Source organism: Enhydra lutris, unplaced genomic scaffold (assembly GCF_002288905.1).
Source record: "Enhydra lutris kenyoni isolate GAN:26980312 unplaced genomic scaffold, ASM228890v2 scaffoldscaffold66, whole genome shotgun sequence".
Taxonomy (NCBI): Eukaryota; Metazoa; Chordata; class Mammalia; order Carnivora; family Mustelidae; genus Enhydra; species Enhydra lutris.
In genome coordinates, this window is record NW_019154150.1 from 7,145,807 (window position 1) to 7,165,270 (window position 19,464).

Genomic DNA, 19,464 nt, shown 5'->3' on the forward strand with positions numbered 1-19,464 from the left:
TCCATCCCATTTACAATTGCACCCAAAACTATAAGATACCTAGGAATAAACCTAACCAAAGAGGCTAAGAATCTATACTCAGAAAACTATAAAGTACTCATGAAAGAAATTGAGGAAGACACAAAGAAATGGAAAAATGTTCCATGCTCCTGGATTGGAAGAACAAATATTGTGAAAATGTCTATGCTACCTAAAGCAATCTACACATTTAATGCAATTCCTATCAAAATACCATCCATTTTTTTCAAAGAAATGGAACAAATAATCCTAAAATTTATATGGAACCAGAAAAGACCTCGAATAGCCAAAGGAATATTGAAAAACAAAGCCAAAGTTGGTGGCATCACAATTCCGGACTTTAAGCTCTATTACAAAGCTGTCATCATCAAGACAGCATGGTACTGGCACAAAAACAGACACATAGATCAATGGAACAGAATAGAGAGCCCAGAAATAGACCCTCAACTCTATGGTCAACTAATCTTCGACAAAGCAGGAAAGAATGTCCAATGGAAAAAAGACAGCCTCTTCAATAAATGATGTTGGGAAAATTGGACAGCCACATGCAGAAAAATGAAATTGGACCATTTCCTTATACCACACACGAAAATAGACTCTACATGGATGAAGGATCTCAATGTGAGAAAGGAATCCATCAAAATCCTCGAGGAGAACACAGGCAGCAACCTCTTCGACCTCAGCCGCAGCAACATCTTCTAGGAACATCGCCAAAGGCAAGGGAAGCAAGGGCAAAATGAGCTATTGGGATTTTATCAAGATCAAAAGCTTTTGCACAGCAAAGGAAACAGTGAACAAAACCAAAAGACAACTGACAGAATGGGAGAAGATATTTGCAAACGACATATCAGATAAAGGGCTAGTCTCCAAAATCTATAAAGAACTTAGCAAACTCAACACCCAAAGAACAAATAATCCAATCAAGAAATGGGCAGAAGACATGAACAGACATTTCTGCAAAGAAGACATCCAGATGGCCAACAGACACATGAAAAAGTGCTCCATATCACTCGGCATCCAGGGAAATACAAATCAAAACCACAATGTGATACCACCTCACACCAGTCAGAATGGCTGAAATTAACAAGTCAGGAAATGACAGATGCTGGCGAGGATGCGGAGAAAGGGGAACCCTCCTACACTGTTGGGGGGAATGCAAGCTGGTGCAACCACTCTGGAAAACAGCATGGAGGTTCCTCAAAATGTTGAAAATAGAACTACCCTATGACCCAGCAATTGCACTACCGGGTATTTACCCTAAAGATACAAACGAAGTGATCCGAAGGGGCACGTGCACCCAAATGTTTATAGCAGCAATGTCTACAATCGCCAAACTATGGAAGGAACCTAGACGTCCATCAACAGATGGATGGATAAAGAAGATGTGGTATATATATGCAATGGAATACTATGCAGCCATCAAAAGAAACGAAATCTTGCCCTTTGAGACAACATGGATGGAACTAGAGGGTATCATGCTTAGCGAAATAAGTCAATCAGAGAAAAACAACTATCATATGATCTCCCTGATATGAGGAAGTGGAGATGCAACATGGGGGGTTAAAGGGGCAGGAGAAGAATAAATGAAACAAGATGGGATTGGGAGGGAGACAAACCATAAGTGACTCTTAATCTCACAAAACAAACTGAGGGCTGCTGGGGGGGAGGGGGTGTTGGAAGATGGGGGGTGGGGCTATGGACATTGGGGAGGGTATGTGCTATGGTGAGTGCTGTGAAGTGTGTAAACCTGGCGATTCACAGACCTGTACCCCCGGGGATAAAAATATAGTATATGTTTATAAAAAATAAAAAAAAATTAAAAAACAAAACAAAAAACCCCACAATTTTGCCCTTATAGAGGTTATATTCTAGTGGGGAAGTCAGACAAAAATTCAATCAACAACAACAAAAATACTTGCTAGTTAGGATAAGTGTTTTGAAATAAATAAACAATGGCTGAGTTAGACATTAACAAGGGGAATCTACTTTAAATGCTATGATGGGAAGGAGACATTTCCACTTATATATGAAGAAAGCGAGGGGGGAAGTATTCTAAGTCTTATGTGGAAATATCTCAGTGAATTCGAAAAACTAAAATAAGACCAATGTGACTGGGCAGTAATAAATGAGGAATAAGTGGTAAAATATGAAATTGAAGAGATATGCAGAAATAGATCAAGCTACGTAAGGAGTTTGGATTTTTTTTTTTTTTTATTAACATATAGTGTATTATTTGTCCCAGGGGTATTGGTCTGTGAATCATCAGGCTTACACACTTCATAGCACTCACCATAGCACATACCCTCCCCAATGTCCATCATCCAACCACCCTCTCCACAAACCCCCTTTCCTCAGCAACCCTCAGGGGGAGTTTGGATTTTAAGTTCCATCAGACAGGATCACCTTAATCTTCCTTTGACCAATGCAATATAGTTAGGCACATCTATGTTCATTCTCCATCTTCCTCAACAAATGATTTATCTTATATCTTTCTGATAGTTAATCCCTCCCTTCGACCCTCCCAGTTCTGGTTACCCTTTCCTCTCCACTTTTCACATGCTTTGCTCCTCAGGCTCTTCTGAATGTTCATTCGCTCTCTAGTACCTCAGTTTTGTCAACCAACCTTACAAGATACTCTATCATCTTCTGCCTTAAAAATATTCCTAATCTGGGTGCCTGGGTGGCTCAGTGGGTTAAAGCCTCTGCCTTCGGCTCAGGTCATGATCCCAGGGTCCTGGGATTGAGCCCCACATCAGGCTCTCTGCTCAGCAGGGAGCTTGCTTCCCTTCCTCTCTCTCTGCCTGCCTCTCTGCCTACTTGTGATCTCTGTCAAATAAATAAGTAAAATCTTAAAAAAAAATTCCTAATCTGATTCTATCTTTCCTAATCTATAGCTTCTTTTTTTTTATATTTTATTATTTAATTGAGAGAGAGAGAGAGAGAAATTGAGACAGAGATAGCCACAGAGAGTTTGAGTGGGGAGGAGAGGGAAAGCAGCTCTTTGCTGAGCAGGGAGCCCTACGCAGGCCTCGATCCCAATCAAGACCTGAGCCAAAGGCAGATGCCTAACTGAGTGAGCCACCTAGGCATCCCTAATTGATAGCTTCTGATCTATTTTTGTTTGTCTTCCTTTATATTCCCAGGGGTTTAAAAATAATTTGTATGCTGATGGCCGATTCCCAAACAAGACCTCTCTCTGAAGCTCTAATCTCATAAACCCAACTATCAATTTATTGACTCCACTGAAGTCAATGGCTGGATACAAACACTCCCCACCCCCTGCCCCCATCAGTGGATGATACATCAGTTCTTCTATCAGTAAATGATTCTGCTGACCACTCAGAAGATCAGGCACCCAAACCAGGAGCCTCCTTGATCTCTCCCTCCCTTCTCTTGACCTTCCTATCCTGATTATCAGTAAATTCTTCAATTTTTAACTCAAAAACACATCAACTTAACTCATTCCCGCTAATGCTGGCTTTCATGATCTCTTGCCTAGATTTCTGACATGATTTCATAACTTTCACCTTGCTTTTCTTTTTGAAAAAAAATTTTTTTTTTAAAATTTCACACAGAGAGAGAAATCACAAGTAGGCAGAGAGGCAGGTGGGGCTGGGGGGAAGCAGGCTCCCCGCTAAGCAGAGAGCCAGATGTGGGGCTCAATCCCAGGACCCTGGGATCATGACCTGAGCCGAAGGCAGAGGCTTTAACCCACTGAGCCACCCAGATGCCCCTCACCTTGCCTTCTTTAATGCATTCTCTACATAGCAGCTAAGTGGCTGTTTTATTTTAACCTAGAATCTTTTATTAAAAAATGAAAATTTGGTAAGATAAACTTTTATAACAATAGTATATATGCTGTAAAAAAATTACACAGAAAAGATAGGCAAAACCCATAAATACAGAGAACTGATGGTTGTCAAGGGAGGGGGGTGGAGGATGGGCAAAATGGGTTAAGGGGAGTGGGAGACAGGCTTCCAGTTATGGAATGAATAAGTCACAGGGATGAAAGGTACAACGTAGGGAATACAGTCAATGGTATTGTAACAGCATTGTATGGTCACAGATGGTAGCTACACTTGTGGTGGGCGTAGCATAATTTGCAGACTTGTCAAATCACTATATTGTACACCTGAAAATAAAAATATGTACTCCACTTCCAGAGATTACAACTGTTAACACCCTTATGGTATAATCCTAGATTTTTTTGTAGTACACAGATACATGTATTTTTGTATTTGTAACCAAAGTGAGATATTATAACATACGTACTGTGCTGTGACTTGCTCTTTTCAATTAATAATCTCCATTTTTCCATGGCAATACATTTTCATCCTAGGCAATTTATAATGAAATTTCTTCAGCTCTCCTGAAAATGCATTTTATAAGGTGATCTGTTCATACCAGGAGTCAATCTACTCTTGTGAACGTTAGATTTCTTTTCATACAGCAGTGGCTTTTTTCATAACAATACATGTTGAAGAGATGGGGCCAGTTATTCTGCGGAATATTCTACACCTCGACGTCTGGTTGCCTCTTATGTATTTTGCTCCTCTATCCCCAGTATTTCTAATAATTGTGTTGGATGCAAAGGTTTGATAGACTCAAGTTAAACATTTTTGCTTGGAATATATCATAGATGATATCGTATACTTCATACTACAACCCATCAAGAGATCAGATTGATGCATACGATGACCTTTTTAAAATGCAAATTCTATCATGTCAATATTGCTTAAATCCCATTTATTGCTTCCTTTGCATTTATCCTATAATACAAATTCTCTAACTTGGCCTATAAGTTTGTGAATGATTGATACCTGCTTACTCCTCCAACTTTATTTCATTCCATTTCCCGTGTGGTTTTTAAGTTTTTGCCACAGTTTGCTTCAACTCTCAGAAGAAGGGAAGTGCTTGTCACCTAGGGCCTTTGCACTTGCACTCTCTTGGTCTGGGGGTCTCTCCCCTTGCCACTCTTCCGTTCTTCTAACGTCAAGCACTTCTCAAAGTGTGGGTCATTTTAAGTTAATCTTCTCAGAGAAGGCTTCTCTAATTATCTTGTTTAAATCAGGTTCTCTCAAGGGACCCTAATACCCTACAGTCCAAGCACACTGTTGTTCGTCCACCTTAGTATCTGTGTCCTTACCTGACTGTAAGCTGCACAATGACAGGGACACCTTGGCTACAAGGCTCAGTCCTTGTGTATAGCAGTCCGTTGAATGAACCACCATAGGTCACAACCACCCTGAAGCCTCGTCTTGGACAGGTAGCGGAAAAGTCTCCTAGATGGCAGTTCAACAGTACTTCACCAATTGTTCGGACGGAGGAATAGTTACTTATACGTGAAAGCGCTCGGTCCACCCGCTGCGACAGCGAGCTGGAAAGGGAGAATTCCATTTCCGAAAAGAGTCAACTCCTTACCGCGCAGCCCAAGCGAAGCTGGGCCCACGCGAATAGCATAGGGGAGCCCCGACCGCTCCACGTGACTGCAGGCGGCGCGCCGAATGCGCCTGCGCGGAAGCTCCCGGAAGTGGCCGGATCCAAAGCACCGGCTGAGAGCCCGTCCGTCGGCTCTTCGGTCCGCCGGTCCGCCAGCCGGGTAGTCCGCGCGACTCGACTCTCGTCGCGGTCCTGCGGTCTGTTTGGCCGAGGTGCTCGCCATGGCGACGTTCATCTCGGTACAGTTGAAAAAGACCTCGGAGGTGGACCTGGCCAAGCCGCTGGTGAAGTTCATCCAGCAGACGTACCCGAGCGGAGGGGAGGAGCAGGCCCAGTACTGCCGCGCGGCTGAGGAGCTCAGCAAGCTGCGCCGCGCCGCCCTCGGCCGCCCGCTGGACAAACACGAGGGCGCTCTCGAGACGCTCCTGAGGTGGGCCCGGGGGCGAGTGAAGGGGAGGTGGTCTGCGGCCTGCAGCTCTCCCCCACCCCCCTTCTTCCTCTGCCTTTCTTGCGTCCAGCCCTCCCACCCACGGTCGGAGTTGGGCCGCCCCGCCCTGGCTTGGCCGGGAGCGTAGGTGTGGTCTGCATTCCTTCCTGGTGAGCAGGAGCGGCCCGGTAGGCCACCACTCACCCTGCCCAGTTGTCCCGCCGGCCCGCCCCCGCTCCAGGTCTGCTGGGACTCCGTCCGTCCTGTAACTGGGGGGAACGGTCGGCCACGTCCTGCTCTCTCGCCACGTTTTCCAGAACTAATTTCCCTCACTTTTTTTTTTGGTGGGGGGTTGTCTCTGAGACTCCACCCTTCCCCATTTTTGTATCACCGCAAAACTTTCTTGGCCAGGTTTAGATTTCATAATAGTAGTTGCTTGAGGGAAGTGAGAGAACTGGGGCATTGGGACAAACGTCTAGTATTCATTACATTGTTTTTACTTTAAATGGGCGCTATCAAGTTCATCATAATCAAATGATGGAGAATTCCAAAGGTTCGGAGCTGCGCTTGTTTGAAATTAAGCTTCAGTGACAGAACGTTCAAGATAGGTTGCTTAAAATCAGTTTGTTCACAAGAAGGTTTGCACATAAGGAAGTGATTTGTTAACAATGCTTATTGAGCTCATGCTGTATTTAACGAGGGTACCGTTTGTGGTACTTTTCGGACGGGATGACAACATTTTTATAGTACTTCATAGTTAAAAATTTTCTTTTGCCTAGTTGGTACCTATGCGAAACACATTCTCCTTGTTTCACAGGAGAAACAGCTGTATTAGGATGCAAAGAGAAGCCTAGATTAAATTAGTTTGTTCCTGTGTCTGAGAATTTTAGGAGTATCACTTCCTTAGCTTTAAACATCACTGGAGATCATCTTGGGTTTGTGATGATTCCCTAAGTTTAGGTGAGCTTTGTTCCTGTGCTGGAGGACAGGGTCCCACATAGCTCTACTGTAATTACAGTGGTCCTGAATACTCAGGATCTTAAATGAGGAGTGATTTTCTCTTTATCTCTGGGGAAAGTCCATGGGAGGTCTCTGACTGGGTTGGCTTGTGCCCATTTATGATGATGGAAAATAGGAGAAATAGGCTAATTTAATTGCCTTTGTCTGAGTCAGTCTGCTGGTTTAACTTTTCCATCCCACATGGATCAAAGAGGTATTAATGTGGGATGGGGAAGGGCTGGTTCCCCAAAAGAAGTATACTGAATAGATTGCTCAGAGAGATTATGACCCTTTGGTGTCATTTTTAAAGATATGACTATTGGGTTGCAAAGATCATTAGTTTAATACTTAGTATGAGCATATTGTTGGGGTAACCTAGGAGTTCTTGGCCATTGTTTAGAAATAACATACTTTAAAAAAACTCCAAAGTGATTTTTATGTAGACAGGAATAGTATTCAGTGAGGATTTTCCATAAGCAATATTAAGAAAGCATGAATGTGGTGTAATGAACCACATTAATTATTAAAGTAAGATACTCTAGGGATGCCTGGCTGGCTCAGCTGGTAAAGCATGCCACGCTGATCTCCGGGTCATGAGTTCGAGCCCCATGTTGGGTGTGGAGCCTATTTTTAAAAAATAATAAAATTGTAAAAAATAAGATGTTCTGCTTGCTTGATTGAAAAAACATCTCACAACTGTCTGATTTTTGCATACTCAAGGAAGTTTTATACACATCTCCTTAACATCTCCTTATATACCTTAACATCTCCTTACAGAGTTAGCAGTTTTGTTAAGTAGATTAAATTTGATCCCAAACCTTAAGGAGCTTGGAGTGTTCAGAGACAATTGGTGCATGGTGTTTGTTTGTTTGTTTGTTTTTTTAAGATTATTTATTTATTTATTTGACAGAGAAGAGAGACTGTGAGAGAGGCAACACAAGCAGGGGTCTGAGAGAGGAAGAAGCAGGCTTCCTGCTGAGCAGGGAGCTGGATGTGGGGCTCAATCCCAGGACCCGGGGATCATGATCTGAGCCAAAGGCAGACACTTAACAACTGAGCCACCCAGACGCCCCAATTGGTGCATAGTTTTAAGACTCATGGAAAAGAGGGAATGGTGGATAGTGGTTGTGATAGGGTTCTGCTGTGAATTTTAAAACGTCATTTATTTGTTCAGTCCTTTATTCTCTTCTCAGGCATAAATGTGAGAACTATTCCTAGGTACTGGGGCTGTTCCGGAGATAGTCTCTTTGAAAGTAACCATGCTTCATTAGTAACTCTCTGTATTATCCTCTTCTAGCCCATTCATTGAACAGCTATATATATATTTTTTTCACTTCTTGCCTTTCTAGTGTGTTAAGGATAAGCTCACAGATATACTGTAATTTATTAAATTTTAGCATGGAGATGTATATAAAACTTCCTTGAGTATGCAAAAATCAGACAGTTGTGAGATGTTTTTTCAATCAAGCAAGCAGAACATCTTATTTTTTCCAATTTTATTATTTTTTAAAAATAGGCTCCACACCCAACATGGGGCTCGAACTCATGACCTGGAGATCATTGTTGCATGCTTTACTAGCTGAGCCAGCCAGGCATCCCTGGAATATCTTACTTTAATAATTATGTTTGGGTAATTGTGTAAACTGAACATTAATTTACATATTTTTAACGGTGAACCTTTAATTTTTTAAAAAGACTTATTTATTAGAATACCCGCAAGTGCGAGCTGGGGGAAGGGGAGAGGGAGTGGGAGAGAATCTCTAGCAGACTCCCCACTGTGTCAGCTGAGCAGGGAGCATGATGCGTGGCTCATCCTGTGACCTTGAGATATGATCTGAGCTGAAATCAGGAGTTGGAACTTAACTGGCTGAGCCACCCAGGCGCTCTTAACTTAATGAACATTTTTTTTTTTTTTTTTAAAGATTTTACCATTTTTTTGAAAGAGAGGGAGAGAGAGCACAAGCAGGGGGAGCGGCAGGGAGAGGGAGAAGCAGGCTCCCTGCTGAGCAGAGAGCCAGGCACGGGGCTTTATTTCAGGATTCCAGGATCATGACCTGAGTTGAAGGCAGATGCCTAACTAACTGAGCAACCCAGAAGGCGCACTAATGAACTTCTAAATAAAATTTTTGAATCAGAAGATTGGAGCTAATTTCTAAGGAACAGAAGCTAGCTTGATGAGTACTGGTACATAGCACCATGTAGAGGTCCAGTGATGAACTTGCTTTCTTATCATTACTAACTTGTAGAGCTCTACTAAAATTTCTTAAAATATACATTTATGAGTATCATGTTGAGAATGGACATCATCCTTTACAAAGTGGCTTTAACTTAAAACTGATTAGAAGAGCCTTGGTAAACTTCAGGATGGTCAGAGAGGAACCATGGTTTTGGGGAAGGAAACATCAGATAGCAGTGTCTGTGTCTTTTGTGGCAATTAGAGAGAGAAAGCTTCCGGTCTCCTTCCATGAAAAAGCCTGGTTGTCAGCTTTTTGAAATTTGATCAAGGGGAATGGAGGTTGGGGATTTCAGCAGTCATATATACATTACCTAGTCTAGTGTGACACCTGTATTAGGGTTGGATTTAGCTGCATGGATGAGATCTTACATTATCAGTGAGTTAAATTATGATTGTATTCCTTTGTAAAAAGTTCTGGTTGTCTGGGGCTGGTATAGTGGTTCTGTGAAGTTCATCAGGCTCAGGTGTCTTCTAGCTGTCTGCTCTGTAAAACCTAGAGTTGTCGTTCTTAAGGCCCAGATAGTAGTCATACCCAAGATTCAGATAGTTGGAAAGAAGAAGGGAGAAAGGAGACGGAGGGCTCAGTTTCCAGAATATTCCCTGGAAACTGCCCCATAACACCTTGCTCATATGTTAGCATATGTCACGTTAGCATATGTCCATATCTCCTAGAAGGATAGGATAGAAAAGGGAGTTTTTATTAAGGGCAGCCATATACCCACATGAAATCTGGGGTTCTGTTAGTAAGGAAGAAGGAGAGAGAATGATGCAGGCAGTTAGCTCTCCCAGCCATAGCCTCTCAGTCTGCATCCTCCTCCCCACTTAGTTGTGCTTGATTCCCACCTTAGCTGTGCTTGGTATACCTAACATCTTTTTCAGAGTAGAGGAGCTGGGAGCCTAAAGGTTTTCTTCAGATTTTCAACCATTCTCTTCCCAGACTTACACTAAATTTCTTTCTTTTTTTTTTTTTTTTTAAAGATTTTATTTATTTATTTGACAGAGATCACAAGTAGGCAGAGAGGCAGGCAGAGAGAGAGGGGGAAGCAGGCTCCCCACTGAGCAGGGAGCCCGATGTGGGGCTTGATCCCAGGACCCTGAGATCATGACCTGAGCCGAAGGCAGAGGCTTTAACCCACTGAGCCCCCCAGGCGCCCCCTAAATTCCTTTCTTGAGTGGTACTTTATGTTTCTTAATTCATATCCTTTATGACTTCTCTGGGATGGTTTGACTTTTATTTTGTTAGCTCCTCCCCTTTAGGGAGTCAGATTTTCAGCTTTCTCTCTCTGCTTCATTCATCTTCTTCTCATCTTTTAGAAAATTTCCTGAAACCTCTTGTATGCTGTTGTGCTGTTTCCTGTTGTCTTTGTCCTTGTGCATTTACGTCTTTTAAATTTTTTATTCCTTTTTTGAGTGGAATTTTGGGAGGAAGCAGAAGGATGTTCATTCAGATCTCTGGTTAACTGGAAGAGAGTTACTTGTATTTTTGGCTCTTCACAGTGGTTTTATCAATTTACATTCCCATCAACAGGTATATATGAGTTTTTATTCCTCCACATCCTTATGGTACTTGCTAGTTAATTTAAATTACTGCTTTTTGTGAAATGTTGGATGAGAGATGGTATCTTGTTTTTGGCTGCATTGCCTGGATTTTTCTGAGTTAGAGTATCTTATGTTTACTGGTCACTTAGTTTCTTTTTCTGTGAATCGCCTGTTCTTTTTCTTTGCCCATTTTCTGGGTTGCTTGTTTTTTTTTTCTTAATGATTTTTAGGAGCTTTTTACATTTTCTGGTTATTTACCCTTTTTCCCATTACGTATATTTGTAAATATCCACACCTGTGTCTTGTTTCTTTCTTTTCTTTTTTTTTTTTTAAAGATTTAATTTATTTATTTGACAGAGAGAAATCACAAGTAGGCAGAGAGGCAGGCAGAGAGAGAGAGAAGCAGACTCCCCGCTGAGTGGAGAGCCCAATGTGGGCCTCAGTCCCAGGACCCTGATATCATGACCTGAGCCGAAGGCAGGGGCTTAACCCACTGAGCCACCCAGGCACTTTGTGTCTTGTTTCTTTCTTTTTTTTTTTTTTATTAAAGATTTTATTTATTTATTTGACAGACAGAAACCACAAGTAGGCAGAGAGGCAAGCAGAGAGAGAGGAGGAAGCAGGCTCCCTGCCAAGCCGAGAGCCCGATGTGGGGCTCGATCCCAGGACCCTGGGACCATGAACTGAGCCTAAGGCAGAGGCTTTAACCCACTGGGCCACCCAGGTGCCCCTGTGTCTTGTTTCTTAATTGCATTTATGATACCGTTTGTCATACAGAAGTCCTCACAAAATTTTTTATTTTCATAATTGGTAGTTGAAATTTTTTCTTATTCCTAATGTGGACGTGTTAATGTGGTTTTCTCCCTTGATCAGATTTGCTAAGGGTTTGGAACTACCTTTTTTTTTTTAAATCAAGTCAAGGGGTACTTAGGTGGCTCAGTCAGTTAAGTGTCTGACTTTGGCTCAGGTTATGATCTCAGGGTGCTGGGATGGAGCCCAGAGTCAGGCTCCCTGCTCTGAAGGGAGTCTGCTTATCCCTCTGCCCTCTGCACCCCCCATGCTTGCAAGTGCGTGCACTCTCTTTCTCTCAAACAGTTTTTTTTCTTTTTTAAAAGAAATACGGCATTATTTTATCAAATAAATGTGTGTGTGTGTGTTTTAAAAGATTTTATTTATTTATTTGACAGAGAGAGATCACAAGTAGGCAGAGAGGCAGGCAGAGGGGAAAGCAGGCTCCCTGCTGAGCAGAGAGCCTGATTCGGGGCTCGATCCCAGGACCCTGAGATCATGATCTGAGCCAAAAGCAGAGGCTAAACCCACTGAGCCACCCTGGCGCCCCTATCAAATAAATGTTTTAACAAAGTGTATGTTTTTTTCCTGCCTTTGTCATTTTCTTTTCTTTTTCTTTTTTGTATTGAGTGATTAACTTTTCCCCTCTTGTTTTTCTAATACATTTATTTTAGAACTGTGTGCTTTTCCTCAGTCTGCTTTTGGCTGCATTCGCTGGTTTTGATATTAGTATTTTCATTGACATTTTTTTTAATAGTTTGTAATTTTAGCTTTGTGTTAAGTCATTTATGTAGGTCTTGTAAAAATTCTAAATTTGCCATTCTCTTGTGGGTTAATATTTGTTGTGTTATGGTAGTACCGTTTTCACTTGTAAAAAGTACAGTTGATGGAACTAGTCTCGTAATTTCTGAATTCTTTTTTCAAACACTAGTGTTTTGTGGATCAGGAAAGAAAATATTGCTGTTTCATTTTACTTCACAACTGTTGCTTACATTCTGATTGTTAGTTTGGGGGTGAAGATATTAAGATAATTTTAGTACTAATGACATTACTACAGATTTGTTATTCAAACTGTGTAGAGGAAATAAAGATACATAATAGTTGGCCCTTGGTCTCAGAAAGTGCTTGTACTTGACAGACCTTGATTTGGCTTAGTAATTTTATTCTGCATAGATGAATAAACATAAATTTTTTTTTTTAAGATTTTATTTTTTTGGGCACCTGGGTGGCTTAGTCATTAAGCGACTGCCTTCGGCTCAGGTCACGATCCCAGGGTCCTGAGATCAGATCTGGCATTGGGCTCCCTGCTCAGCAGGGAGCCTGTTTCTCCCACTTCTCTTCCTGGTTGTGTGTTCTCTCTCTCTCTCTCTCTCTCTCTCTGTTAAATAAATAAATAAATAAAATATTTAAAAATATTTTTAAATTTTTTTGAGAGAGAGCATGCACGAAGGGAAGGGAGAGAGTCTCAGACTTTGCACTGAGCACAGAGCCCCACTTGGGGCGCAGTCTCATGACCGTGAGGTCATGATGCTGAAACCAAGAGTCTGAAGCTTAACCAGCTGAGCCAGCCAGGCTTCCCTGAATAGACAGAATTAAAAAAAAAATTTTTTTTTAAATTAACATATAATGTATTAGTTGTCCCAGGGGTACAGGTCTGTGAATCCTCAGGCTTACACATTTCATAGTACTCACCATAGCACATACCCTCCCCAATTCCGTAAACCAGCCACCCTATCCCTACCTCCTCATCCCCCAGCAACCCTAAGTTTGTTTCTTGAGATTAGGAGTCTCTTATGGTTTGTCTCCCTCCTGATCCCATCTTGTTTCATTTTTTCCCTCCCTACCCTCCATGACCCCCCTGCCTCTCAGATTCCTCATATCAGAGAGATCATATGATAATTCTTTCTCTGATTGACTTATTTCGCTTAGCATGATACCCTCTAGTTCCATTCATGTCATTGCTAGTGGCAAGATTTCGTTTCTTTTGATTGCTGCATAGTATTCCATTGTATATATATATGCTGCTGCTTCTTTATCCATTCATCTGTTGATGGACATGTAGGTTCTTTCCATAGTTTTGCTGTTGTGGCCATTGCTTCTATAAACATTCAGGTGCACATGCCCCTTTGGATCCCTACATTTGTATTGTTAGGGTAGATACCCAGTATGTGATTGTTGGGTTGTAGGATAGCTTGAATAGGCAATTTTTTTTTTTTAAGATATTTTTCATTTATTTGACACAGAGAGAGAGGTCACAATAGGCAGAGAGGCAGGCAGAGAGAGAGGGGGAAGCAGGCTCCCTGCTGAGCAGAGAGCCCGATGTGGGGCTCGATCCCAGGACCCTGGGATCATGACCTGAGCCGAAGGCAGAGGCTTTAACCCACTGAGCCACCCAGGTGCCCCTTGATTAGGCAATTTTAAGGAAGATTTAAAATCTGATTTGTTTTTCTGTTTTTTTACTTTTTTTTTTTTTTTTTTTTTTAAGAGTTTATTTATTTATTTGACAGAGATCACAAGTAGGCAGAGAGGCAGGCAGAGAGGTGGGGGGAAGCAGGCTCCCTGCTGAGCAGAGCCTGACATGGGCTCCATCCCAGGACCCTGAGATCATGACCTGAGCTGAAAGCAGAGGCTTAACCCACTGAGCCACTCAGGCACTCCTGTGTTTTGACTTCTAATGTTTAGTAAATCAAAAAGCTTGTTAGGGCTGTCTTCATTCTGTGTAACCTTAAGGGAGAATCCTTTGCCCACAGGATGTTTAAGGCCACACAGTGGACTTTGTGATAGGATAAGACTAAGATCAGACTAAGATCCTGACCTCTTGACTCCCTGATTATTTACTTTCTACTGTATTCTGCTGCAAAATGCTTCATTAATGATTCTTCATGTGATAAAATTGGGTGAAGAAGTGTATAAATAAGGTTGCAGAAGGATCTGTTAACTCTGACCAATAAGTGGTACAGCTCTTTGGATTCTCTTGTTTCTCTCTGGTGGGTGGTCAGGAGTTGCACAGCCCTAAGTAGTGACTAGAGCTGTATAGGTCATGTAAATTTGCATTACAGTGTCGCTTTGGCTAGTGTGGCTTGGTTGTTCTCAATCTCCACATCTTCCCTCGAACTTTAAAACTAGAATTTCTTTCCCTCTCTCTCTCTTTTTGTTTTTAAAGACTCACTTATTTATTTTAGGGGGAGGTGGAGAGAGAGAGAGAAAACAGGCAACAGGTGCATGCGCATGAGTCAGGAAAGGGGGAGAGGGAGACACTACAAGCAAGCAGAATCTCTGCAGGGAGCCTAACATGGGGCTTGATCCCATCACCCATGAGATCATAGCCTGGGCCCAAACCAAGAATTGTATGCTCACTGACAGAGCCGCCTAGGTGCCCTTAAAACTAGAACCTCTTGGGGCACCTGGGTGGCTCAGTGAGTTAAGCTTCTGCCCTCGGCTCAGGTCATGATCTCAGGGTCCTGGGATCGAGCCCTGCATTGGGTTGTCTGCTCCACAGAGAGCCTGCTTCCCCCCACCCCCTCTGCCTGCCTCTCTGCCTACTTGTGATCTCTGTCAAATAAATAAATAAAATCTTAAAAAAAACAAACCAAAAACTAGAACTTCCTTCTTTTTTATTTTTTTTTAAAAACTTTAGAAGAGGGGTGTCTGGGTGACTCAGTGGGTTAAGCCTTTGCCTTCGGCTCAGGTCATGATCTCGGGGTCCTGGGATCGAGTGCCACATCGGGCTCTCTGCTCAGCGAGGGGTCTGCTTCCTCCTCTCTCTCTGCCTGCCTCTCTTGACTACTTGTGCTCTCTCTTTGCCAAATAAATAAAATTAAAAAAAAATTTTAGAAGAAAGCTTTATCTTCTTTTTTTTTTTTAATATGACGTTTATTTATTGGTCAGAGAGAGAGAGAGTGTGGGGGCTCATAACCAGGGGGAGTGGCAGGCAGAGGGAAAAGCAGGCTACCTGCTGAGCAGGGAGCCTGATTCGGGGCTCGATCCCAGGACCACAGGATCATGACCTGAGCCAAAGGCAGATGCTTAACTGACCGAGCTATGCAGGTGTACCTAAAACTAGAATTTCTGATGGGAATTTGTCCTATAACTGTCTTTTGGTCTTTTGTATATTCAAAGAAATGAATTCATTTCCTAGGGTTCTTTTTTTTTTTCTCCCCCCCTGTGAGCTTTTAAAAATTGACCTATTGAATATTTGCTCTAAGGTGCCTGAGGTTTATAAAATTATTGGAGAACATAAAAGGCCTTTCTGGATAGTTGCAAAATAATCTGTAGCTATCATTTATGTCGAATGTACTATATATCAATACTATTTTAAGTATTTAGTATGTATCATCTTTTTCCTCATGCTTAAATTAATGAGCTATTACCTCACATTAGGAAGGGTTTAGAGAAGTTATTCATAACTTTCATACAATCACACAGCTTTGAATTGGTGGAGTTGAGATTCAAACTCAGGGTTGTCTGACTTGCAAGCCTGAGCTATTGCCCGCTGTGACATTATACCTCTTAAGCATGATTAGGGTTTTATAATTGATTAAAAATTACTTATTTCTAAAATATTAAAGTACATACAGATTCTCTATAGTAGTATTTATCATAATCATAATGCACTTTTTAAAATTTTTTTTTTTTTGCCAACTCTGGTATAGGACACTGGCTTTCCTTCTTCTTACTTGTGGAAAACTTGGAGTCCTGGTCTACTTTGTTAAAGGTGTAGCCTAAGCTAGAATCTGCGGATCTAGTAAATCATATTTATTTATTTATTTATTTACTCACTTATTTATTTATTTTTAAAAGATTTTATTTATTTATTTGACAGAGAGAGATGCAGTGAGAGAGGGAACACAAACAGGGGGAGTGGGAGAGGGAGAAGCAGGCTTCTTGCCGAGCAGGGAGCCCGATGTGGGGCTCGATCCCAGGATCCTGGGATCATGACCTGAGCCAAGGGCAGACACTTAAGGACTGAATCACTCCGGCGCCCTTAGTAAATCATATTTAAATGATAGAGAGGTGCGTAGATTCTCTTGTTTCTGCTCTTGTTCCCTCTTTAGGAATTTTGAGACCTGAGATTTAAGCTGAATTACCAGGGGTCGTATGATGAAAATATATCAAAGGGGAGTAATTGGTGCTGTAGGAACAGCATTTTAACTGGAGTTAGCAATGGCTTCTTTCCTTAAAAAGCATTATTTCGTCTCTCTTGGAGTTTACTTCATGTGAATCAGATATTGTTGATTTCCAATGACTGCCGTCCCATAGTACCTTTTTTTTTTTTTAAGATTTTATTTATTTATTTGACAGACAGCGATCACAAGTAGGCAGAGAGGCAGGCAGAGAGAGGAGGAAGCAGGCTCCCCACAGAGCAGAGAGCCCGATGCAGGGCTCGATCCCAGAACCCTGGGATCATGACCTGGGCTGAAGGCAGAGGCTTTAAACCACTGAGCCACCCAGGCACCCCTGCTGTCCTATAGTACTTACTTTAAATTACATAACCTCTCCTGAGACAGCTGTTTTTAAGGATTCCATCATAAAGCTTCTAGTCAATTAAATATAGGCTACAAATGCACTGTTTCCCCATACAAGTTGTTTTGAGAGTTGACCCCAAAAACTTTGAATAGAGTAGGTGTAAAAAATTTAAGACATTCTGTTTAGCCTTTCTTTTTTCTTTCTTTCTTTTTTTGCAGAGGAAGTAGCTTCATCTCCTACTACTTCCTTTCGAGCAGAAGTCAACAAACTAAGGCCTGCCCAGCTGCCTATTTTTATGTTTTCCATAGCCACCACTCTAGTTGGTTAGGGCTCTGAGCCTTGGAGACCTCGCTGGACTGTTCCCTCTGTCCCATTGTCCCCTTTATTCCCTGCACCTGCCTCCCTGTCCATTGGCTGTACCTTGCTGCTGCCCAGGGTTTGCTCTGGTGCCACCTACACTTGGCAGCGAATGTAGAGTCTCAGACTGGGGATTGGTGACTCAGCAAATTGCCTTGTCTCCAGCAGCTGAGCCCGCTGCCCAAATTGAGATGGCTGGGCTCTCTGGGAGAAGAGAAGGGCGTCCTGGAATTTAGGCGTCACTGGGGCAGAGAATGAAGCTGATTGTGTTCAGTACTATCCTACCTCCCTCCACCCCCCACCCCCCGCCAGCCCCCCAGTGGTGCCCTCTCCACGGAACTGGATACTCTTCCTTTGGAAATGGCTCCAGCTAATGACAGTTGTACCTAGTGTGCCCACCATCTGAGATAGCCTGACTTAGGTAAAAAGGATATAGGTTAGGCAGGATTTTTTTTCTTGTTATATAAGGACCAACATGTTATCCTTTATTTTCTGCCTTTTGCTTGGCAAAGCCTACAATAGCCATTCTCAGAAAGAGTTTGTAAATCCCTACCCTATAGCCGTATGAGCCTTCTTGCTGTGCCATGAACACCCTTAGGCACGCAGTTGCCTTCTGTTGCCTCAGGTCCTTGGTACTTGGTATTCTGTCCTTATGGCCATGTTCTTTAGTAGGGTCTGTTCATTATCAAAACAAGAGAATCTTGGGTTTATTTTCAGAGATTAAAAAAAGTTACTTTTAAAAAACTTTGCATTTTACTGATTTATTTGTTTGGGGTAGTAGTAAAATAGTGAACAAACAGACCCAGTCTCTGCTTTCAGGGAGCTTAGAATCTTTTAAGAGAAAAGATGTTAAACATAATTCCACAACTAAATGTATTACAAACTGTGGTAAGTTCTGTGAAGGAAGAGTTCAGAGGCCTAAGAGATTATAAAGGAAGAGGGGAACTAATTTTATTTTTTATTTTTTTAAAGATTTATTTATTTGTTTGACACAGAGAGAGATCACAGGTAGGCAGAGAAAGAGGATGAAGCAGGCTCCCTGCTGAGCAGAGAGCCTGATGTGGGGCTGGATCCCAGGACGCTGGGATCGTGACCTGAGGGGAAGGCAGAGGCTTAACCCTCTGAGCCACTCAGGCGCCCTGGGAACTAATTTTAAGTAGGAGTTAGATCGACTGCCTGTATCAAATCTTTTTTTTTTCTCTGTATATTTTTGAAGATTTTATGTTACTTATTTTAAAAAGATTTTATTCATTTATTTGACAGAGAGACAGCAAGAGAGGACAGCAAGCAGGGGAGTGGGAGAGGGAGAAGCAGGCTTCCTGCTGAGCAGGGGGCCCGATGTTGGGCTCGATCCCAGGACCCTGGGATCATGATCTGAGCCAAAGGCACACATTTAATGACTGAGCCACCCAGGCACCCCAATTTCTTAAGATTTTATTTATTTGAGAGTGAGAGTGAGTGAGCAGTGAGGGAAGGGGCAGTGGGAGAGAATCTTTTAAGCAAGCTCCCCGCTGAGCGGGGAGCCCAGTGCAGGTCTTAAATCCATGAACCGTGAGATCGTGACCTGAGCTGAAACTAAGAGTTGGAGGCTTAACCGACTGAGCCACCCGGGCACCCCTGCCCTTAACACTTTTGCCACCAAAGTGGAACACCCTGATCCTCGCTACCATTATCTTCTGACTGGATTACAGTAATAGCTTCCTGACTGGTTTCTTTATTGCTCTTGCACAACTGCAAGTCAGTTTTCCACACAGCAGCCATGGATGGTGACTCTGTGAAAAGGGGTTAGCTCATGTTACTCTTTTGTCCAAATTCTCTGATGGTTCCCCTTCCTATTTTATATAGTAGAGGCCAGAAGTCTTACAGTTGTATTCAAGGCATCATTACTTCTTTGATTTCATCTCCTACTGTTTTCTCCTGTGCTTGTTCTTCTGTGACCTTATTGGCCTCCTTGCCATGGCAGCATATTTTCAGGCATACTCTTGTCCCAGCTTTTTGGCACTTGATCTTCCCTTGACTGGTAATGCTTTTATCTCACTTATTTGCTTGCCTCATCACATCACCTCCTTCTTGCCTTCTCCGTTATTCATGATGTTTTAAATTATTGAAATTTTTACTTCTATATATAGTCAAGTGACCACATGTAGTGACTTAAGACTAATGTCTTCTCACATCACCCTGTATAACATTTTGT

General features: G+C 42.3%; 1 protein-coding gene across 2 annotated transcripts in view; it reads left to right on the forward strand.

Moving 5' to 3' along the window:
- The first annotated feature begins 5,589 nt into the window (after window positions 1-5,589).
- LOC111159033 (programmed cell death 6 interacting protein) overlaps window positions 5,590-19,464 on the forward strand; it is a 78,089-nt gene continuing 64,214 nt past the window's right edge. Inside the window, exon 1 of one of the 2 annotated variants that reach the window (XM_022521390.1) lies at window positions 5,590-5,887. In XM_022521390.1, coding sequence (XP_022377098.1) covers window positions 5,679-5,887 — 209 coding nt within the window. In that variant the 5' untranslated portion in view covers window positions 5,590-5,678. The remainder of the gene's footprint in view (window positions 5,888-19,464) is intronic. The other variant, XM_022521389.1, reaches the window with a different exon arrangement.